The sequence below is a fragment of the Gorilla gorilla genome, chromosome 4, assembly GCF_029281585.2.
Source record: "Gorilla gorilla gorilla isolate KB3781 chromosome 4, NHGRI_mGorGor1-v2.1_pri, whole genome shotgun sequence".
Taxonomy (NCBI): Eukaryota; Metazoa; Chordata; class Mammalia; order Primates; family Hominidae; genus Gorilla; species Gorilla gorilla.
Window position 1 is genome coordinate 151,299,894 of NC_073228.2, and position 23,966 is coordinate 151,323,859.

At 42.4% G+C, this 23,966-nt stretch overlaps 1 protein-coding gene across 2 annotated transcripts in view; it reads right to left on the reverse strand.

The window, feature by feature from the left end:
- The window catches only part of DPYSL3 (dihydropyrimidinase like 3), a 118,742-nt gene that overhangs the window by 44,289 nt on the left and 50,487 nt on the right, over window positions 1-23,966 (reverse strand). Inside the window, exon 1 of one of the 2 annotated variants that reach the window (XM_004042764.5) lies at window positions 17,884-18,266. The exons of the other annotated variant lie outside the window; for it this stretch is intronic. Coding sequence (XP_004042812.1) covers window positions 17,884-17,922 — 39 coding nt within the window. The 5' untranslated portion in view covers window positions 17,923-18,266. Of the gene's footprint in view, window positions 1-17,883; window positions 18,267-23,966 lie in introns of those variants that run through there. 2 annotated transcript variants of the gene reach the window in all.

Genomic DNA, 23,966 nt, shown 5'->3' on the forward strand with positions numbered 1-23,966 from the left:
AAGCTGACAGAGGCCCATGCTGGAGATAAAGGAAGGAGAAACTTAGAAACAGCAAGTGGCAGGGGGAAAAAAAAAACAAAACAAAATAAGAAAAGACCTTTAGCATGCTGGGTGCCAGCAGGAAACAGATAAAATTATTAAGAAGTTATTAAGGAGAATTTAATAAAGTAATTACTTAACAAAGTGTGGGCAGTGTTTAGGGGAAATAAATGGATATGCAGCATCCAGGGCCTACCAGCAGCAGGGAGCCATTGCCAAGGCCAGAAGAGGGAAAGGGGAGGGAGTGGTTATTGGAAGTGGAGACTGTAGCTGTATGGAGAGGGCTGCCTGGCAGGAGCCGTAACATTCAGCAGAGACATGCAGCTGCCCCACAATGACCTAGTGATAGGAAGGAATCAGGGGAAAATACCCCGACTTCATTGTTCACTCTCCCTCTAATCTCCTATTGGTGCCCGAAGAGCTAAATGCAACCAGAAGCCCAAGGGCAAAGAAACCAACTAATGCACACCATACACGGAGTATGGAGCAGGGTAGACAAATGTGGAGAGGATATCTGGGGATTCAAGCAGGAAATACCCAGCCCAGGCCCTGAATAGCCAACAATGGGATGTGATTAAATAAACTATGATATCACCACAAATATGGATTATGATTATTATGGCCACCTTTAAATCTACATCATGAACTGAAGAAATATCTAAAATAAGTAAGTTCTGGAGCAATATGCAAAATATGATGTAGTTCTTGTCAAAGCAAACAAAAAATGCTGTATGTAAATATGTTTATTATATTTTTGTGTGAGCTGATCTGGAAGACATTTCCAGAAGGGTGCACATCATATTATTAACATTGGATGTTGTAGAAGGAAAGGATGCACAGAGAGGTTGTAGGGGTCCTTTTAAACTTTTTCTTCTCTCTCCTCTATTTATTTACATTATTTCTCTAGTTGCATATGCGTAATGTACTTTATAACTTTTAAAAGGAACTTAATAAAGAAAATTATAAAAAGGTAAAAGAATGTGGTAATTGCTGTGGTCCAGTGTGACAGGAAGAATATGGATTAGAAAATGCAATGGCATACTGCAGAAGAAAGTGTCAATCAACTAAGTAACTGAAGAGGAAGGGAAAGTGACGCAGATGCAGACGTGCCAAACCAGATTGAGTTTTAAAGCAGCATGTCTACAGAGGACCCATTAATAGACACAGGAAACAGAAAAAGGACTAACAAAATTGAAGTGTAAGACTAAGAATAATTTTGAGGTAATGGTCAACCATACAGCAATGTAGCAGGTCACTGAAATGGTGGCCTGGGATTTAAGAGAAAGGTCAGGTGTTAGTGGACGGGCTTGAGTTAATGCCACGCTGAAAATGGCTGTGCCAACTGAAAGGCAGAAAAGAAGGGTGGAAAGATCCCTAGAATGGGAGTCGGGAGCCACGGATTCCGGTCAAAGTTCTGTGATCCCCTTCGCCTTTCCAAGAGGCTGTGCCGTTAATGGTACCCAGCTCCCTCTTAAGAAGCAGCTCTCTCTTTTCATCTTTTCTGACTGACAGCTGGCTTTGACAGGGCCTTTACAATGACAAAGACATCGAGTGAATTCCCACCCTATTGCTTCTCAGAAACAAGAAACCTTTTCACCAAATCTGAAAGCCTGCCAAAATGCAACTCCCAGAGGAGGAATGCGGGCTCAGGCCTTGGAATGTGTGAGAAGCACCTTCAAATGACAGGCAATAGCTCCCCATCTATTTGTGGAGGCCACAGGGATTCTTCTTCAAGTCTGACATTGTACTTTTAAAGCTGGTGGGAGCTTCTTGGGGATTGTGGTCATAAGCACACAACCACTGGCTTATGTAACTTCCTAAAACTGTCCGTGGTGTGCAAGTCTAACAGAACACTTAGCTGTGGTGCTCCAGTCACACCAGGCAGCCATGAAAAGGGCCCCATGAAGAGTGTGGAAGGAAGGAATTGTCTCAAAGACCACAGATGTCTTCCAGTTTGCTCTGCCTTGTAGTCCAGACCTCAAAGATTAGGTCTATCATACAGGAGTGCAAAGAGGGTCCTCATCGTTAAAGCAGTCCAAGAATTCAAGTGATGAACCAGTGCCAGTTAGCCTGATGGAATGGTGGGAAAGGGAAGGGCTTTGGAGCCCCGACTGTAAAGCGAGGAAAATAATATCTTTTTCAAAGGAATGCTGTGAGGATGAAGCCCAGATTCTCAATAAATGTGAGTTCCTTTAGAAGCTAGAATCTCCCTAAATCTTCTCAGGTCAAAGCCTTCCACCTGGTGCCTACCTTCCCTCTCCTTTATCCCTGAAAAGTAACTTGACTTTCCATTTCTTTTTAGGTTGGTTTGATTCATACCACATATCTTAACTACCTTTCTACAACAACCCAAACACACCTTCTATAAAAGAATATGGGTAAGGAAAGAAAGGGAAGAGTTCTCTCTTTTTTTCTGGTTCCTTCTTGACAAAGCAGACAATGGTGATGACTGATTTTCTCGGTTACAGGCTTCCATCTGTCTGTCTAAAAACATATACACCCGCAACTCTGCTTTCATTGGATAGAGAGGTGGTTATTAAAGCAGAGGCTATTTTTGATTCTTTGCCCCTGAACTTCTTCAAGTTGTATTGATAGATAAAACTGCAGATGCTCTGAGAACAAGGACTTCAAGAGGTCAGGCAGACCTTGGATGAAACAAACACTTGAACTAAACACAAATGAGACACCACTTAAAAATTATCAGAACTCAAAAATCAGAGACAAGTGGGTAGTTAATCCTAGAACAAAAGGTTTCTTCACCTTCAATAAAGATCTAAGGCTTTACTCATACTAGGCACCTCCTGGAATGCATTCAAGACCGCTTACTATCGGCAAAGACCATGTTAACATTATGGGAATACATTCTCTGTGCTTAGAACCTCCAAGACTTCATCCCTTACCTGCAAAGCCATAAAGCTGCCCACTTCTCTTCCCAATGATCACTATTTAACATTCTATGAGTCTAACAACAGGTGAATAATCTTCTTTTGGAATAGTCTACTCTTTTGTGATGTGTCTCTGCTCAGAAATGTTTCAGACTGAAGTTTACAGTTACATGTTTTATGTCTATCAAAGCAAGATGTATGTTGTAACATGTATTAAATTTTGTCCAAAAAATAGCAAACAAGTTATCATCTTTGTCAGTCATCTCAGACACAGCCAGTTTTCACCTATGTGTTATCACTCTTCCCCTGTTGCCCCAAGTCTTCATCTTTCATTTATCATTCCATTCATTCAGGGGTAGACTGAGCTAGGTTTTGGTGATACAGTGGGGTATGACACAGAGTCCCTAGGATCATGGAGCAGACAGACTAACAGTCTTTTGATAACCCTGTTTCCTTGACAACTGTTCTCGCCAAATCACTTAACCCAGGGAAAGAAACATTAGTCTAAATTAATTCATTCATTCCTTCATCTAATATTTGTAAATGCCTCCTGTTCACAGTACTATTGATACAATAGTGAACAAAATAAAATAAGGCACTGCAGTGGCTGAAAGTGCAAAGAATAAGTAAGTTACTAAATAAATAGCATAATTTCAACAGCGATAAGTGAAATTTAGAAAAAGGATAAGGGGACGGTGGAGGCTGGGAAGAGAGTCTGGGACATTTGGTTACATTTTCAAAGAAGGCATGTCTAAGGAGCTGTCTCCTGAACAGATGTGAATAATCTGAGTCCTAGGGAGAAAAAAACAACAACAAGTGCAGAAGCTTTGAGCTGGACATGAAAGTGTCATAATGGGAGGATGGCTGATGCTGAGTCACTGACAGTCAGTGGCAGGACTGGAGACCAGAGAAGTAGGCAGGGCCACCCCACATGGGATCTCAAGAGCCATGGTCTGGGTTTCAGTTGAAGTGTAATAGGAGATATTTGAGCAGGGGAGTGACTTGGTTTGATTTACATTTTTAGAGGACCACCTGGTTACCATGAATAGAGAATGAATTTAGGGGTAGGCAAAGTGAAACCACAGAGAAAAGTTAGAAGAGTTCTTGGAGTAAGATGACAGAGGCTTGAGTGAGGGTGATGACAGTGATGAAAAATGGTGAGAAGTGGTTGGTTTAATATTCTACTCTAAAGGTAGAACCAACAAATATGCACAGCTAATATACAGTTAGCTGGGACTTGATCCCAGTATCTGTTGAAAACAATGCCTGTCCACCTCTTACCTTGACTGTGTCATTACTACATATCCAAGTAAATTTAACCTATATATTTCAGGATTGATAGACTTCACAACTTTAAAACAGTGAGAAGGCAGCTTCAACAGAGCCATCTGCATTCAACATTTAAAGTGCTTCATAGTTCCTATCTGGGTTGGCCAGGCACAGTGGCTCACGCCTGTAATCCCAGCACTTTGGGAGGCCGAGGCAGGCAGATCACGAGGTCAGGAGATCGAGACCATCCTGGCTAACACTGTGAAACCCCGTCTCTACTAAAAATACAAAAAAATTAGCCAGGCATGGTGGCAGGCGCCTGTAGTCCCAGCTACTCGGGAGGCTGAGGCAGGAGAATGGCATGAACCTGGGAGGCGGAGCTTGCAGTGAGCCTAGATCACGCCACTACACTCCAGCCTGGGCGACAGAGTGAGACTCCACCTCAAAAATAAAAACAAAAAACATAACATCTGGGTTTACCAGCAGCTCAGGTTATTTTGATTATTCTTTCGGATTGACTGCATATTTATCTATCTAATCACTGAAAATATGTCTTTGTAAAACTCTGACATAGACAGCTTCCAAGTCTCCTCATGTTATAGATTTATGGATCTGGTTTCCTGCTTTAGCAAATGCAACCTAGTGACAGTTGTTGATTCTCTCTGATGGATCAGATGTCTTCACGGCCCACGGCACAACACTATGAACATTAATTCTTCATTATGTGTAGCTGTGCATTTAGACATGTGAAAGTGCAGCCATGGGGAAGACTGTACTGAAATCTAATTACACTATCTTTTTAAATTTCCCCAATCTCTGTTTTTATCCTAAAATCAGGGGCCAAATATTTCCTGTCTAATCAATTAAGTGGATTCCAGGTCACTGAGACCTTGGAGTACATTTTTTTATTTCTCCTAACATTAAATAACTTGATAAGTAATGTTTCCTAAGCAGCTTACATTAACCTTCTTAAAAGGAGATAGAACAGTACAGTAAGTGAGGGTTTTCAAGGCTGACAAGAGGTGAATTTGGACTTAGTTCTGCCAGTTAGTTAATAATGATGTAACTTGAGATAAATTAACTTTCTGAGCTTCAATTTCCCCATTTGTAAAGTGGGTTAATAATAACTAGGATCTCGGCATGGTAATAGAATTGAATGAAATGCCATATACACAATTATGGTCGAAAATCAGTTAGCATGGGCTCTGGCCTGCCATAATTTCTTATAAATTTTATTTGAGGCTCCCTTTTCTGCTCTCTGAGAACTTCTCAAGTTTTAAGTTTTTAATTTTTTCATTCTTTGTTCTTCACTTTCTCCCTTTATGACTCTGCTAGGGCTGCCATAACAAAGTACCACAGGCTGATGGTTTTAACAACAGAAACTTATTTTCCCAAAGTTATGAATGCTAGAAGTCTGAGATCAGGGTGTCAGCAGGCTTGGTTTCTTCTGAATCCTCTCTCCTTGGTATATAGATCAAACTCCCCTAATCCTTGTGTCCTCACATGGTCTTCCCTCTGTGCGTGTCTGTGTCCTAATCTGTTCTTCTTATAAAAGTCCCCAGTCAGAGTGGATTAGGGCCCATCCTAATGACCTCATTTAACTTAATTACCTCTCTGAAGACCCTGCCTCCAATACAGTCATGTTGTAAGGTACTGAGGGTTAAGACTTCAATTACTGGGTAGGGGGCATAATTCACTCTCCCCCTCACTCTCTGCCTTCCTCAACAAAATTACGAGAAAAGCACTATAACTTCTCATAGCAAAAGTTATCAGAAGAGCAAGGAAGAATGAGTCCTATGCCTCATACTTTTGTAAACTATTTTACTGTATGACCTTGGCAAATTATTTTCCCTTTTTGATCCACATTTTCTCAATCATTCAAATGAAGGGGTTGGAATAACAGGTCCCTTTTCTCTTCCTGCCCCTAGCCAAGCAAGGCTGTTTTTTCCCACAATTTCTCATAGCAAAAACGGTTCTGAGATACAGCATGCAATGAAGTAAGTGAAATGAAAAGGAAACAAACAAAACATACCTTCTTTGTGGAATAAACCCAGGATGAAGTCCCTAGAAGTAGATTATATTCAATTGCCTTAAAACCCTCTAAGTTTTCTAAGGCCCTTTCCCTCTATAAGGCCATAATTTAAACCAATTTAATTGGATAAACCAAAAACCCCACTATGAATTTATCAATATCCCCAAACAAAGTAATCTCATCAAGATTTGAGGCACAGATTCGCTTTGCGGGAAAAAGTGCATGATTTCAAATAAAGGTCTCCTTGAAAGAATTAAGTGGAAAAAAGTTTTAAAAACAAACACACATACACACAGAAAATGTAAAATTAAAACCAGCTTCCAAGCTTATAGGTTGAGCCAGTAAGGAGTGGGGAAGAACTGGCCATGTTTCCTCTCCAGCTGCGTAGCTTCAGGTCCCAAGACACAGTGTACCTCTACAAATGTCAACAGCCTCAGCAAGACAGGGAGGAAGGCAAAGGTGGCGGTGAGAAAACAAATGTGCTCATTCAAGAGCGGGAGGAAATGAGAGAAAGCAGAGTTTTCCATGTAAAATGGCACAACTAATGAAGGAATGAGTGGTGACAAGAATATAAGGCTAAGAGTAAAGACACTGGGATTTCAATCTGTAGTCTGATACTCGTGAGCTGAGTGACTTCGGGAAGATTACTCAACCTCTCATCCTGAGGCAGTTTTTAGTTTGGCTTCAACTAAAAAACAACCGACAATAAATCCGTCATTTCATTTTTGTTGTTAATGCAAAGATCTCGGAAAAAATCAAAACAATGCAAAAAAAATGAGATTCATTTAACTAGATTTTCCAAGGAATGTAATAATATATAGCTATTAAAAATTAAGTTATGGAAGGATATTTAAAACATGGAAAGATGTCGTAATATATTGTGCAGTGAAAAGTAAGGCATAAAACAGCATAAACAATATGTGGAATCATTTTAATAAATGGCACATATAGTCAAAAGAAAAAAATCTAGATGGGTACACTGAAAGTTTACAGTGGTTCTCTCTGAGTAATTTCATTGTAGCTTATTTTTATTGTCCTTATTGTTTGTGATTTTGGTAAATTTTTCTATAACCAGCATACTTATTTTGTAGTGGAAAGAAAGCCTTAGTTAATTTTAAAATCCTTGTGTCCCACAGTAAAACAGATAGTAGCAAAAACACTAATTAGGTGGGTACCACTTGGGTGTCAGTTTTATTATTCATAAGATGGGGCATTAGACTTAAAAAAAAAATTGACCCAGCAATTCCATTACTGGGTATATACCCAAAGAAATATAAATCATCCTACTATAAAGACACATGCACACGTATGTTTATTGCAGCATTATTTACAATCGCAAAGACATAGAACCAATCCAAATGGCCACCAATGATAGACTGGATAAAGAAAATGTGGTACATATACACCATGGAATACTATGCAGCCATAAAAAGGAAGGAGATCATGTCCTTTGCAGGGACATGGATGAAGCCAGAAGCCATCGTTCTCAGCAAGCTAACACAGGAACAGAAAACCAAACACCGCATGTTCTCACTTATAAGTGAGAGTTGAACATTGAGAACACATGGACACAGAGAGGAGAACAACACACACCAGGGCCTGTTGGGGGTTGGGGGGGTGATGGGAGGGAACTTAGAGGATGGGTCAATAGGTGCAGCCAACCACCACGGCACATGTATACCTATGTAACAAACCTGCACGTTCTGCACATGTATCCCATTTTTTTTTGTTAAGGAGAGATAAAGAAAAAAGTTATCTCCATGGAGACTCTGAAAGTATGAATTTTACAGAGCCATAGTAAGTCAAACCTCAAAAGAATCTTACTTAAGATATATTTAAGAGAATGGGGCATGCAGTGTGGAGTATGAAATGAGAAGGTGGCATTTAAATTCACGTTAGGAAGAATCCCTAATTGGTAGTTTTGCTAATTCAATGCAAAGATGCTGAGAGTGGTGGGAATCTCCCTGGCAAGTTGTTTGTGTAAGTACAACAGTGTGGAGCAGCTTTGGACATGCCAGAAACAAAGCCGCTCTTAACAGGAGGGCTAGAGGGCTTCCTGATGCCAAGCAGTGCTAAGGAGTCCATCCCCCTTGCAGAAGAGGGGCACCAACTGTTTTCCATGTCCCCCATAACCTACACCACTCATACCTTATAGGAAACAGGTGCAGAGGAGGACTTACCCCTGGACTTGAAGTAAGTGAACTCCAATTGGAATCAAAGTCTTGTGACTCCAGAGGCGGGAGAGGGATAAATTATTATCCCTCCGGAGGGATAATTTAAGGTAGCACCATACCGTGGGGTTAAGAATGGGGGCTCTAAGCCACATAAACTTAAGTTTGAATTTTGGTTCCATCATTTAAGCCTTGTGTGATATTAGGCAAATTACTTAATCTCTCTAAATTTCCTCGTCAATAAAATGGAAAGAAAGACCTGGTGAAAAATCTATCTACCTAATTAAGTTGTTTTGATAATTAAGTGAGATAATGAATAAAAAGCACTTTACACAGGGTACAATAAATGTGAATTATTCTTATTATTAAACTAACTTTTCCCAGAGCTTATGGTCAATAAATATCTTTTATGCAATAAAAAATAGCAAAATGCTTTTATCATACCTGATTGTATTATATATGACACTCTTATAACACACATGGTTCTTCAAACACTTTCTAATCAAAGGTTTTTGGTTCCATGAATATACTTTGATTCTCCCATTTTGTCCTCCCTTTAAAAGGCTCTAGTGATTACCATTACACATAAACCTATTGAAACCATAAACTCTCTGGTTTGTACCCAGAGATAAGCCTGGTAAAATCTGTGTTAACTGGCCCCACCCCTCAAACCAAAGAATTACATTTAGAATAAAAACGAGTAATAAGAATAGCTCCAAATGTAGCTCAGAGAAAGCTGACAGGTGCAGTGGGGTAAGAGACTAAAAATCTTTTGAAACACACAGAAACAAAACCATTCCATGTAAATGTCCAGCCCTAATAGGGAAACAAAAAGAACTATGAGCTGCTTCTTAACCAATACTTCCAAAATACCAAGTTTGCTTTACAAATGCAGATTGGTCTATCTAGTTGCTGCTAATAACTCTAATGACCTTGTAGTTTATGTGCAAAGGCAGAAAGAGACCTCAATTAAGATCTATGTTGTATTCTGGTTCAAAGAGTCATGGTGACAGTTTCCTCTATATGAAAGACGACATAAAGGTCTGCAATAATTCTTTTAAATCATTTGCAGTAAGAGAAATGATGTCTTTGTTGCAGGCAGTAAGTATCCAGGTAGGCCCCTGAAACAAGCTCAGAATGAGCCCAGATGCAGAATCTGGAAGAAAGAGAGGACTGGAGGCCAGACAAGAAAGAAGTCCAAGTGATGGATGGACTTTCTGGCACATGTGCCCAGGTCAGGCCCTGCATAACAATGACTTGCTTGTTCTGCTAAAGAGCTGTCATGTTTCTCTTGGCCCAGTGATCCTATGCCTTAAGAGTCTTGCCTTATTTAGAAGTTAATATTCTAGAAAGTTGTCAAAGGGAAGCTTATGTACAAGAACAAATTGGTACATTTTCAGGTGATCTTCTCTCTTGAAATCATTCCTGCAGGTAAGTGTTAAATATATCCACTCATTCAGCAAATACAGAGGGCCTAATATGTGACAACCAAAGATTAAGTGCTGGAGATTCAGTGGTAACAAAACAAAAACCATCCCCATCCTCATGGCATGTACATGGCATGATTGGGCCTTTGGGGGTAGATTATTTCCATTGGATGGCAGCCATCATATTTAAAATATTAGCAAGAGCAGCTGAAAAAAGAGCTTGGTGAGCAGATACAGACTCCGAGTTGTTTTTGGTTTGTTTTCTTGTTTGTTTGGCCAGTCTAGATTTTGGGCAATTATCACCTTCATGCCCTTATCAATAGTAGCCTTATCCTAAAGAAAGACTGTATGTGACAGCAAATGAATCATGATATCACTTTAATAATGCTCATTTGAATTAATACTAACGCTCTGCTAGGCAGAGGATCTCAGTCATCATTATTCCATTTCTCCTCTGCACAAAATCTATTAATTAAGTATACTCCCTGAATGAGAAAAAGACTGGGATTTTAAGTGTAAAAAGCAACCAAAGCCCCTTATATCCAACACAGATGTTGGCTGGTCCCTCTGACTTTCAGCCAACAATGGTCGCTCTCATCCACTTTCTCCGTACTCTCTTTTCCCTCACAGGAAGGCCTTAGAACTCCTCTCTGTGAATTTGGAACAAAGTGAGGAGGGGCTGGCTCACAGGGTCATTTGCACTGGCAGGGACCTCAAGGATCATCTGGTTCAATGCCCTCATTTTACTGATGCAGAATCTGAGAGGGATAATAAGGGTTTGCCCAAGTGACAAGTAAATTAGAGGCAAGGGCAGGCCTGAACCACAGTGTGCTGATACTCCCTCCAGGGTTCGCTTCCTTATTCCGCATCCAAGAACAAGATGGTTCTTTTGCTCTTCTAGTCCGAGGAACTCTTCTCTTAAAAAATAAAATCTCATTTTACCCTTAAAATCTCATTGTCCAGCACTTCCAGAGAAAAGAAATAGTAATTAGGCCATGAGAAATGTTGTCCTTAAATTCCAGATGTTCCAAATAGGTTCCTGGACCATTCTACTGTGGAGCTTCCCCATCTAGCTTAAAGTGCTGGGTGTGTCCTGTTAATTTTTCTCCACATGACTGAAGGGAAACAGACAGCCTGGCTATGTCTGGGAAGAAGACAGGGATAGAGAGTGAGAAAGGGCCTTAGACTCAGATCTGCTCTGAAGCAAGGCAGAAAAACAGCATCTGCTTTTCCACCCTGTACTCATACATGCTCCTGGGCAAAAGCCAGAAGCTAACTCAGACAGCTGGCAGAAGCAATGCATGAACCACTGTCAAGAGGACACACAACTCACTTGTTGTTCCAACAGTGATGTGACAGGGTTGGCCAGACCATCCCCAATCCTTCCACCCTGTGAATACTGACCCACATTTAGGAGCTAACAGGTGTGGACAGCTGGAGATAATGGCTAATGGCGGGAGGAGGTAGTCACCTGTGCCTATGGAACTACTGCTTTCTTGCCTATGAAACTAATTCACCTTTGCAGGGATCAATCCCAGGATCTTGCTTTTTCAGCTGTGTGACTTTAGCCAAATTACTTAGTTTCTCTGAGCCTCTCTCCAGAATGCAAAATGATGGTTAATAACTGTAGCTATAAGAGTTGCTGTGAGTTAAATGAGATAATCCATGTAGCTTTTACTAAGACAGTTAACAATAATAGCTCCACCATGCTTAGGCCCATATTTCTTACCACTGTGTTCCCTACAATCTAATTAACAGAAGAAAGTTCCTCAAGAAAAGTAGTTTTTATACTGGGCTTCATGTAGGGACTGGAACCAAAAGAAGAGGCCAAATTGAGAGGCTCATTCTATTCCACCAAACTAGCTTTGGCTTTTTTTGAGGGATGGGAGGATACCTGTGTTTCGTATATTGAAATAGGCATATGTTGATGAAAGAGGGACTTCACAGCAAAAGGAGTCTGAAAATACAGGAGTCGATTTCTCTGGGTTTTCCAAGGTCTTTCTTATTTGTTTCTCATTTGCCTAGAGAAAGTGGGAGAAAAGGCAAAGTTGAGCATTGATTTGAGGAGGGAGTAACCAGGAAGCCAGTTCACCTCTCCTATTAACATCCATCACAGGCCGGGTGCGGTGGCTCACGCCTGTAATCCCAGCACTTTGGGAGGCTGAGGCAGGTGGATCACCTGAGGTTGGGAGTTCGAGACCAGCCTGACCAACATGGAGAAACCCCGTCTCTACTAAAAATACAAAATTAGATGGGCATGGTGGCGCATGTCTGTAATCCCAGCTACTCAGGAGGCGGAGGTTGCCGTGATCTGAGATCGCGCCACTGCACTCCAGTCTGGGCAACAAGAGCAAACCTCCGTCTCAAAAAACAAAAGACAAACAAACAAAAATATCCATCACAAGAGGTAATGACATATTCAAATTTCCTGTCTCCTTCTGATTAGATGCACTGATTTCATCAAAGGATGAAAACATTTACACCTTAGAGACCCATTCCTACTACTGTAAACATTTTGCCGTTTTTCAAATGTAATAAGCAAACACAAATGGCCCTATAAAATATGTCAATAAGTAAAGAACAGAGGGCCCATTAGGACAGGAGGGTTTTTTTTTTTTCTTTTGGTTGTTGTTCTTTTCAAATTTAGTTTTATTTTTTTCCAACTGAAGAAAAAAGAGCAGACAAGCCACTAAAAAACGAGTTATGAAGAAACAGCTGAAAGGATCTTCATAACATGTGTCACTCTAGGCTAGAAGGTGATCAGGACTAAAAAATGATACAGAGTTCAACTAATTTAGGAAAATGCCCTCTATTCAGGTTAAGGGAGAGTCTCTGTATCAAAAGTTCAAAGGCAGTCTAATGGCCTGTATCGGACTGTCAGAGATGACAAGCATAAAATTCTTAGGAACACTGTAACGTAACTAAACAACAACAAAAAAGTTTTTATATAACACTGTTTATTTTTGTTTTGGAAAACTCTTATTTTTACAAAATCATTTCCTAAGTAGTCTCTTTCTAAACCAGACCATTGTCAAGTCTTCTTTTATTAATTTCCACATTCCAAAGTAGTTGAGATTTTATAAATATAAATCAGCATCTGCTCTCTTGAACACATCCAGAGTTCACAGACCACTTTCATGGCCACTGTTTGAGCCTCTTAGTAGCTCAGTGCAATAACCAGGAAGGCTTTTTATTTACAAACTGAGGGTCTTGCCACATAGACTTGAATTCTCTCAGGAAATCTATTTCTTCAGAATTCCTCCCAATGCCCAGCTGGCTTGGTCACAGCTACTAATGTTCAGGGCTCTTTGTATACCTGAGGCCTTCTCCTAGTATTTGAGGAAAAGGAATAACCTGGCTAAGAATCAGCACATACCTGCTCAAAATTTAAAGTAACAAATGAACACTTTAGGCAGGGCCTGGGCTGAGACTTCCATGATCAGATATCTAAGATGCTTTCCATTCTTAAGTGTTTGCTATTTTTCTTCTGTCTTTGACTCTGGAATTCCCCTTTCAAGATGCCTTGCACAGAGAGAGCTGGTTTTCCGTGACTCCTCTTCTTTTGGTTTCCTCAACTCTAGTTCTCCATCTCCTAATATTTTCCTCTAATTCTTAAATGACACCCATTGAAGCAAGATGAATGCGTAGATCCAAAGGTCGGATTGCATTTGTCCCTTCTTCTAGCTCTAGTCTAGTTCTAGGCCCCCAGCTTAACTGCTGCAGAGATCTGGGTGTTACTCCAGTTCATAAGGTCCCTTCACTTCTCTCAAAAAGAAAATAAATCCCAGTGGCACCTACTACACTCACAATCACACCCTTTCAAGGGAGATCACAGAGCTCTGACTACACGCCCTAGACCGAACTTTGCAAGTTGTATTCCTAACTGGGGATACGTCTTCCAGCAATTCCCAAATATCACACACACAACCAGAGTTTCAATGCAAAAGAAATGCATTATCTGCAAGACAATGTTTACAGAAATCCAATCAGTAGTTGCAAAAGACCAGTTCTCTGTAATTTGTCTCCTAGAGGGAATTCTGGAGCTGTTTCCACAACTTTCAACATCTCAGCTGCATGTGCCTCCAAGAGGCAGCTGCTGCACCACGGCGGCCTCAGCTTTGAAGCTGGACAAGGCCTAGGTTTGATTGCTAGCTTTGCCCCAATATTCTCACCAGGCAACTCTAAATAACTGACTTCACCTAACCATATTTCAATGTCCTTCCTTAACTGGGAAGTGATTATCTGTGGAGGTTCTAATATGAAAATACATATAAAACACTGGAACCTAAGTGCCTAAGTATTAGGACCTGGCCCATTCCTGTGGTCAGCTTCAAGTTGTAACGTATGTCAGAGGAAAACAATAACTGTAACTTATCAAAAGTTCCTACCTGTAGAATCGATGGTGACTACTATTTCAAAAATGTGTTCTTATATGTACTTAATATAAAAGGTAGGAAAGACCATGTTGTGGGATTTGTTGACAGTGACAAGAAAAATATGCCTCCCAGCAGTGCAGATGGTCTGGAAACCATTTGCCCTACCAATGCCAAGTAACAACGATGGTAGAGAGGCAGAGGCGGAGACACCAAAAAGAGTGTGATGGTGAGGGACATGCATTTTAATTTCAGTTGGGTATGTAGGTTTAAGTCCGGCCTCTAACACTTACTAAATCTCTGACCCTGAGCAAATTATTTTTTATTTTCTAAGATTTTTTTAACTTGTAAAATAGGGGTAACTATAGTTCCTCTCAGACAGTATTGACTGAGTCAAGGATTCAACAAAACAAGGCATGTAAAGCATAAAAAAACATAATACCTGACAAAATAAACACTCAACAGGTATGGGCTATTATTAGGAACAATTTTAAATCAATTCATCCATTTTAGTGATAATCATTATGTATCTGTAAACCAGGCCCATCGCGAGACAGTGAAGATCCCTTGCTGTGATCTGTCGAACCCCCAAAACTGCCAGTCTCTGATAATTAGAAGCAAGGCTTGTGTTGAGGTAGAACAGATAATCCACATAGCTGCCCTGAGAGGGGACAATGAAGATCTGAAGTCTTGGGAGCTACTCGGGAGAAAGGTAGCTACTCCGAGCCAACTCCAACAGGGACACAGAAATCTCCCCCTCATTTCCAGCCCTACCACAGGAAACCAATAAAACAAGGATAGTAAGAATGCCTTAATCTCAGGAGGGCAATAAAAATAGGTGGAAGGAGGAAAAAAACAAAACAAAACAAAAACAACCAATCCTATTTTGGACCCAAAACAGTGGTAGAAAGTAGTTCCCAGGAAGGCAAAGGGTACCAGGCCAAGAAAGACTGCCCCCACCAGTCCTCAGATTGTAGTGACACTTCAGCTACTGGGTGGGGCTGCCTTCACAGAAAGGAATAGAGAGGGCATAGAAAATTCAATTCAAATTCCATGTTACCATTTTTAAAATGTACTAGAATTGATGGTAGGGGGTATATGTTATACTTAGATCTTTAATCATATTTGCTGCACATGAATATCTATGTCTACATTGTTATATTTACAACTATATCTAGAAAAGGTACCTCAACCTTCACAGTATATAGACAACTATAATCTTCTATAGACATGCAAACATACATAAATATTTTATTCTAAAATAGATTCCTTGTTCATGGAAATGCAAAAACGAAGCATGAGAAAATTTACAAATGGATTCCTTATCCCCAAAGACCAACATCCGCCTCCTGCCATGCCCTTCCTTTTCATCCCCTTGGTTTTAACAATGAATTCAAGGCAGCCTGGTTTTAAGAAATTCACAACCACTGTCTACTCCTGTTAACAGCTGCTGGAGATACAGCCCCAGCTTCAAGGCAGAGGCTGCTATGCAGCACCACGCCCCACACACAGAGAGAAAGGATGGAAGCCGCACTGAAAATGAAGGATGTACCCCAGGGAAGATCACTTAACCAGAAACAAAAGGGAATCCACTGCAAATCTGGCCCTGGGATTAGGGCACAACCACATTTACTGGAGCTCCTAAGGCAAGTTATCAATGCTGAATTTCCTTATCTTTCCTTAAAAGGTGGCTTAAATGATAGCTAGAAGAATGGGTGTGGCTCTCAATGTCATGTCACAGGCTGAGTCCAGAAGAAGAACCACTGCAGTCTAGGAGGAAAAAAAAATATCAGTTCTCTGCCTATCTCAAACAGGAAAACTAGCAAATATATACTGGATGTTAAAGCAAGTGGCAGATACATGTGGCATACCTCCAGCATAGAATAGCATGAGAGCTGTGGTTCAATCTCCTGAGTTGGGGAAATAAGTAAAAATTGAGCTTTTGTCCCAATAAGCTTTTTCTCTTTCTTTTTTTCTTTTTTCTTTCTTTCTTTCTTTTTTTGGATGATAACTTCCACAGCTCTTTGGAAAGACAAGACAGTCAGCACTAGACAATACTGTGCATTGTAAAAGACCCACGATGTTTCTTCAATAATGGAAAGTGAATGCCATCAGGTAGTGGTAAAGGAGGATCGGTTAAAACCCAAAGCCTCTACCAGGCAAAAGGATCCCTGCTGGCCTCAACTCTTCTCCCTGGGGAGTGTTTCTTCTCCAGCACCAGCTGGGAAGCTGGTAGGGGTGGGGTGCATTTGTGTGAAGTGAAGCTCAGTTGCATGAAAAAGGTATGGTGCGGCAAAAGAAATAAACCATTTGACAATAAAACATAGTAGGCGCAAGGGAGGCTTCTTCCTGCCTGCAGAGGGGAAGGTTCTGCATCTCAATCGCAAACGCACAGGATGTTCCAAGCCTAAGGGAACAAGTGCAAACAGACTCATGCCCACAACAAAACCTGGCGGACCCTGCAAATCAACTACTGTGGCAGGTAAAGCTCTGCCCTAGGGCGGCTGCAGAGCCTCCCAGGGGCCAGCCGATCACTTCCTTTGTTCAGCTTGCAAAGATGGAGTAGCCACCCATTCCCCCACTACACACACACACACACACACACACACCATCCAATTCACTATAGACAAAGCACAACCGCACTGCTTCGTGCTAAACTAAAAAACGTTAGTTTTTATTTATTCTATTTTTGTAAATGACCATCCCAGCCTGCCATATGTGCCTACTATTTGGGGGCATCATTGCAGCGCATCACCACGGAATCCCAGCCTTGCTGGGCGCCGGTGAAGACGCGGCTTCTGTACCTGATAATGGCACGTCCCCTCTCCACCCCGCCCTAGGCACACCCTAGCGCATCTGACACCCGCCGGTCGCGGTGTCTCGGTCCTGCACACAATGGGTTGAACACTGCATGCACACAGCGTGCGCCCGCGACAGCAAACTAAAATCTGCTCTAAAAACTCGGCCTTTTCTTTGATGTGAGGGAGAAAAGAAATGAAAAATGTAAAGTGCATCGAAGGCACACACACACACACACACACACACACACACACACACACACACAGATAAAGTTGATCATTCCCACTGCAGCCACGTTAGCTGTCCAGTCCCATAAACGATACATTGTAACATGAGTCGGACTGAACGCAGGCAAGAAGAGGACACGGCGAGGACAGGTGGTCCAGACACCCTGCCACCCTCGCCGCGCAGGGGTCAGAGCCGTGGGGCTGGATCTGGGAGAGGGGCGCGGTCGGGCTGCCAAGTACCCCTGGGGAAAGGTGTCATCTCTCCAAACCCAGCCCGGCCAAAAGGATCCTTAGACAAAAAGCACACCTCAACCTGGGGCGGCACAAACCGACACCCCAGGCGGAGCAGTGGTCCTGGGAGAGCCGCGAGCCCCGCGCTCCTGGGGAACTACCGGCGGTGGGAAGGGAGGATAAATAATCCAAAGTTCTCCGCGCCACTGTTTGGGTTTCCTCTTTGTTTTGTTTTCCCCAAACCCCAGGGTCGCTCAGTCTGTGTGGCGCCGGCTGGACTGACCGCCGCGCTCCGCCACCCGGACCCCGGGTCTCCGTCCCTCCCCGGGGACCGGGCCAGGGAAGCCGGCGGGATCCGAGCCGACCCCGCCCGCAGCGCAGCGGACAGGGAGCGAACGAGGAGGGAGGGAGCGGCGGCGCCCGGACTCACCGTGATCCGCGGGATGTTCTTCTTGCCTTGGTAGGACATGGTGGCGGCGGTGGCTGCAGCGGCTGGCTCCCTCCCTCCTTCTTCTGCTCCGGCTCGCCCGCGCCTTCCTCAGCGCACAGCGCCCCAAGATCAGGTGGAGTGAATGGTGCGCTGGCCGCGCCGCCGCCTCCGCCCGCCTCCACCCCCCTCCCGGGCTCCCGCGGCGGCTGCCAGAGACAATAGTAAATCTCCCCGGTCCCCCTTTCACCCCCGCCCCCCCACGCACACCCTCCTCCACCCGCGTTCACGCCCGGGTTTTGTTTTTTTTTTCTTTTGCTGTGCCAGCTGGGACCCCATAAGACAAGAATGGCTGATCTGCGACTCCTCCCTCTTCTCTCTTATCCCTATTGATTTTCCTCTTTGCATCTGCCTCACCCACTTTTTCTTTTTCTTTTTTTTTTTTTTTTTCTGATTCGCGAGTGCTGCGGTGCCAGGCTGCTCCACAGCCACCAGGGGGCGCGAGGGGCTTTTCGGGAGCGGAGGCTGAGGCCCGGGGGTGGGAGCATCAGCTACGCCCTCCCGGCCGCGGGGCCGAGTTGCGGGCGCCGCCGCCCCCAGCCAGCTCCTAGTCGGATCTCCTACCTTCCCCACCCTAGTTTCAGAATGGAGACGGTTCCCGGCTTCCCTCCCGGCACCCGCTCTCCTCCGCCATGGCGCGGGTCGAATGCGGCGGCCGCGCCTTTGTTCGAGAGGAGGGCTGGGCGCCGCCTCTGCTGCTCGCGGGGTGGTAGACAGCGGCGCAGCCCCTTCAGACGCCGCAGACTGGTCCGACTCTGCAACCTGGCGGGCCTGCTGGGGTCCCCAGACCCGGAACATACACATTAGAAAATGGAAAGCCGTGACTCGCTCTCAGAGGCTGCAAGGGGCACGGTAGCAGTGGACTCAACCATTCCCTGTATTTAAAAAATATCCAAGTAGTATCTTGTTAAAGAAACTCCACTGCCTGACTGAGTCTCAGAATCAAAGAAAGAACATGAATGCTGCTCTGTGAGTAAAAAGTAGAAAACACCTGTGGAGTGGGAAGGCAGTAGCCCAGACACGTTCCTGGTGTGCAGCCATGGATTTGGAGTAGAACTGCTATTGCTCCCCATCAGTAATGAACCACGTGCACTGCTCACAATCCCGAGTTTACTTTAGGCAGGGCTGACAGACGAAGGTTTATATGTTATTACAAGCAAAACCATGGCCCTTCGGCGATGGAATACATTGTCCTTTAGCTACCTGCTAAAATCAAACGGCCAAAGGGAGACATATTTGGAGAGGCCACTGTGGGTGGGATCTGAGTGGTGGCTGGGGGTGAGGGAGCTCCTCAACTCTCACGACAAATAATTCCAAACATAAAATTTAAGGAACCAAAAAAAGACTTGCTATGCAAAAAACATTATAAAACCCTTTGAAGAGAATTTTCCCACCGCTCCCCAATTGTCAATCTTAATGTTCTATTAAATAGAAATCCTGTATGTCACTAAGCATGACTAAAGCTGTGTTGAATCTTGAATTCACGTTTCCATAAGGCAGCCCACTGATGGCAATTCTAGACATCTTGTCATTAAAGTGAAGGCGTGCTTGCGATAAAGAAACTATATAAGGCATCCACAGAAAGAGAATACAGAATACTCCGGCTTGGGCTTTCCATAAACCCGAAACAAACCAGACTGGTCACATAATCCAAGGACACACAAAACCCCCCTTAAACACTCCCTCTCAAGTGAGTTAATCCAAGCTTCTAGTTATTTATGGTTAATTGGACTGAATGCAGTCTTCGCAAGAAAAGTCCACAGCAGTCTCCACTTTATTTCTCTGATACTCTGGAAAGGAGGATGAATGCCAAGCAAAGATCGTCTCCCTATACTCTTGCAAAACACAAGGGGGGAATAAAAAGACTGGGCCAAAGGCACGCCCTAAACATTTTGCTTTGTTCTTAAAGCATAAGTGCTGAGACCACTAGCCAAGAGTTGTGAAATTACAAAGCATTCTGGGGATTGGCATGCAAATGAGCAGGATTATATTTAGAACAGAGTAAAAGGAGAATTAACTACATACTATGGAAACCAGCAGAGCTCTCTCTCTCTGCATCTTTCCTGTAGATTTTACTGCCCCAAACTTGCTGGAAAGGATCTTGCACATTTTTCTCAAGAAAAGCAAAAATATGTAGGGGACATTTACAATCCTAAAAAAAAAAAAATACCGCTGCTGCTGCTTTTTTTTTTTTAATTTTACAAGTTTCTTTGCCTTTCTTACATCTGAGTTATCTCCTCTGTTACCATCATTATAATCCAGAACACTCTTTACTAAATAGATTTATACCATATTTTTGATCACTTGATTGTGTGTGTGTGTGTGTGTTGTTTCAAATAACAAGACTTGGTTAAGCTTTTTTGAGGTCAGGTTTGCATGCAAGAGGCCATGCTGAATGGCAATTGCAATGTGTTCTTCTGGATCCGACTGCTGTGACCAGCCAGACACAGAAACACAGCAAATTGATTCAAGCTGTTGCCATCATCAGAAATGTACAACAAACACTATTTTCCTTGTTTCATCCCCTTCAATTATCTTTCACTTTCTTGAACCAAAATAAAGCCTCTAAGATGAATTTGAAGGAAAAAGCCTTCCTTGGCTATAAGAAAGGCAGCCATCAACACAGGATGCCTCTGTGTCTGGCCAAGAGAGAGAAGAATGGAACCAGTATGGATGTTTTCCACAGTAGAATGACTCTGAATGGTTTTCCTTGGATACACAGCAGTGCTTGGCTTTAGGTATCTCAGTAAACTGAAAGAGGGAGAGGAAGACGTAGAAATAGAGACTTGATTTACAGTCCCAAAGAAACTTAATTTTGGCTACCACACGTGCCACACCCCAGATTTCCACACTCAAATCAATGGGTACTCCATTCCAGTTGCTCAGGCGAAAGGTTTGGCACCATCCTTGATTTCTCTCCTTCAATCATGCCCCTACTCTCCATAGACAATCTTTCAGCAAATGCTACTGATTCTATTTTTTTTTTTTTTTTTTTTTTGAGACGGAGTCTTGTTCTTGTTGCCCAGGCTGGAGTGCAGTGGGGTGATCTCGGCTCACAGCAACCTCCGCCTCCCAGGTTCAAGCAATTCTCCCGCCTCATCCTCCTGAGTAGCTGGCATTACAGGTGCCTGCCACCACGCCTGGCTAATTTTTGTACTTTTAGTAGAGAGGGGGTTTCGCCATGTTGGCCATGCTGGTCTCGAACTCCTGACCTCATGTGATCTGCTTGCCTCAGCCTCCCAAAGTGCTGGGATTACAGGCATGAACCACCGTACCCAGCAGGTTCTATCTTTTAAATGTATCCAGACTATGGTCTCCTCTCATGATTTGCAAAGTTTCCTCCTGTGTTTAGCCATCATTTGGCTATCACCTGAATTATTGTAACCTCCTAACTGGGTTCTCTTCCTCACCATCACTCATTCATTCATTCATTCATTCTCAAAATATTCACACAATATTTACCTTGTGCTTACTATGTGCCATTATTTTTATCAGTGTTAGTGCAATGGAGGCGAATAATAAGTCCCAAATATGGAGTTTACTTCGTATTCTTATTATATAATAATAACGCATATCCTTATTACACCACCTGTCACTTGCTAGCCCCCTTTCCTGCTTTATCTTCATAATACTTTTTACCACATGACACATTAATTTATTATTGGGTATTCTCCCCATCACCAGAATATAAGCTATTTGAGGGTATGTGATGTGTCTGTTTATTTACTGAGTGCCTGAAATAGAGCCCTGTCCATAGAAATTGCTCAATAATTATTAGGGGAGTGAATGTAAGAATTTTTTAAAATTGCATCTGGAGAAAGATTAAATAGGTGAAGAAGAACTTTTCTGGAACTAAAGGGCATGCAGTTTGTAGATTTTACAGTATCTATTTTTGCTTCTCTATGCATTTTTAGAGTTTCCTGATTCTAGATTTCAGAGCAGATGAATTAAGATGGCGAAGAATCACTTTGCTAATATGATACAGTCCAAAAATTTCAGAGCAACATATGGGCCAAAGAAAGGCTCAGTAGAGTAGAATTGGTACCTGGGCACTGATTAGTTTTATGCCAATAAGGCTGATTCAGTCAGGAGAGGAAACTTTATGAGGCAGGAGAGAAGTAGGTCAATGGCTCTATGAAAGTTCCAGAATAGGCAACTCAGGTGACATTTATTGTTTGAGTGGAGGGCTTGCCCTTAGCTAGAAACAAGACTGGTTCTTCCACAGTCACTGAAGAGGAGAATATCTTCGCACAGAGTCCAGTAGCTGGGTATATTTCCGGGAAGGACTTCATGGAATTTGTCTTCTGACTCCATCTATTTTTTCTGCCATCAGCTAAGACCGTCTAGGAAAGAAGGTATTGGGAGAGGGAGGAGGGGTTCATATGAAAATCATTTTCCAGGACAGTAAAGGAACTAGGAAAATATGGTATGATTATCTGGCAGTGTCAGAGGCGTGTTAACCAGAGCAACTCCATCTTGAATAGGAGCTGTGTAAAATGAGGCCGAGACCTGAGACCTACTGGGCTGCATTCCCAGATGGTTAAGGCATTCTAAGTCACAGGATGAGAGAGGAGGGCAGCACAAGATACAGGTCATAAAGACCTTCCTGATAAAACAGGTTGCACTAAAGAAGCCGGCTAAATCCCACCAAAACCAAGATGGCAACAAGAGTGACCTTTGGTCGTCCTCACTGCTACACTCCCACCAGCGCCATGACAGTTTACAAATGCCATGGCAACGTCGGAAGTTACCCTAGATGGTCTAAAAAGGGGAGGCATGAATAATCCACCCCTTGTTTAGCATATCATCAAGAAAGAATCATAAAAACAGGCAACCAGCAGATCCTCGGGGCTGCTCTGTTTATGGAGCAGCCATTCTTTTGTTCCTTTACTTTCTTAATACACTTGCTTTCATTACTCTATGGACTCACCCTGAATTCTTTCTTGCACAAGATCCAAGAACCCTCTCTTAGGGTCTGGATCAAGACCCCTTTCCTGTAATAGCAGCAGTAAAGATTCCCTTCAAACGGTGACCATAAATTTAAAGAGAGACCAGTAAGCCTGGTTGTGGATGTTCCTCCAGCCACTTACAGTAGCATATGTGCAGGCAAGGAGCAGGTAGGGTGTGGAATTGAATGTGGGCTCTTTTAGATGAGTGCTGAGAAGGGAGAGAAAAACTCAAGGGAATTGAGGATGAAGCAAGGGATCTAAGCTCCTTAAGAGAGCAGGGAGAACACAGTGTACAGGGGAATAAAGGACAGTGAACATACTGAAGATTAAGTAAGATTATTCTCATAAAGCTCTTAAGTCAAGTTAATTAAATGGCAGCTACCCCTAACACTATTTTTAATATTTTGATTTTTTTTTTTTTTTTGCTTAACTTATTTATGCCAGGAACTATGTCTTATTTATCTTTGTAGCCCCCAGCTCTTTTACAGTGCTTGGAGTGGAGTCGCATCAATGGGAAAAGGGGGAGATTGACTGAATAGGCAGGGGAGAAAGTCCAGAATATTCTCTGTCCTTTAATCTCCAAAACATTTAAAATAAGGACCTAGCCATTTACCTAGTTTTGACCATTAAAAATATTTTTTACTTTCTAAAAATACATTTATATGTTGCTGTCTTAATATGAGAAAACATTTGCCCCTTGGTCCTGATTTGAAAAATTCAGAAAAAAAAGTTCTAAAATAAATATAGAAGAGTTTTGAAGGGGAAAATGTATGTACTAGGCCTATGTGAAATATATAGGCTGTTCTTATATTACATAAATAAACATTTAATCTTAGAGCTGCCTTAATTAAGCATTTGGGTCCATTAATTTTTACCTACAACCAAACAAAGGAAATCTCAGTCATGTAACTCCAGTGTTACAGAATGAAAACCAAAGAGGTGATTCACCTGCTATTATTAGATGTCTACACATTCAGTACAGAAATAAACTGGTAAACAAACTAACCTCGGATACACATAAACCAAAAAAAAAAAAGAAAAAAAAAATTACAGCCACAGAAAAGTATTCCCACTGGC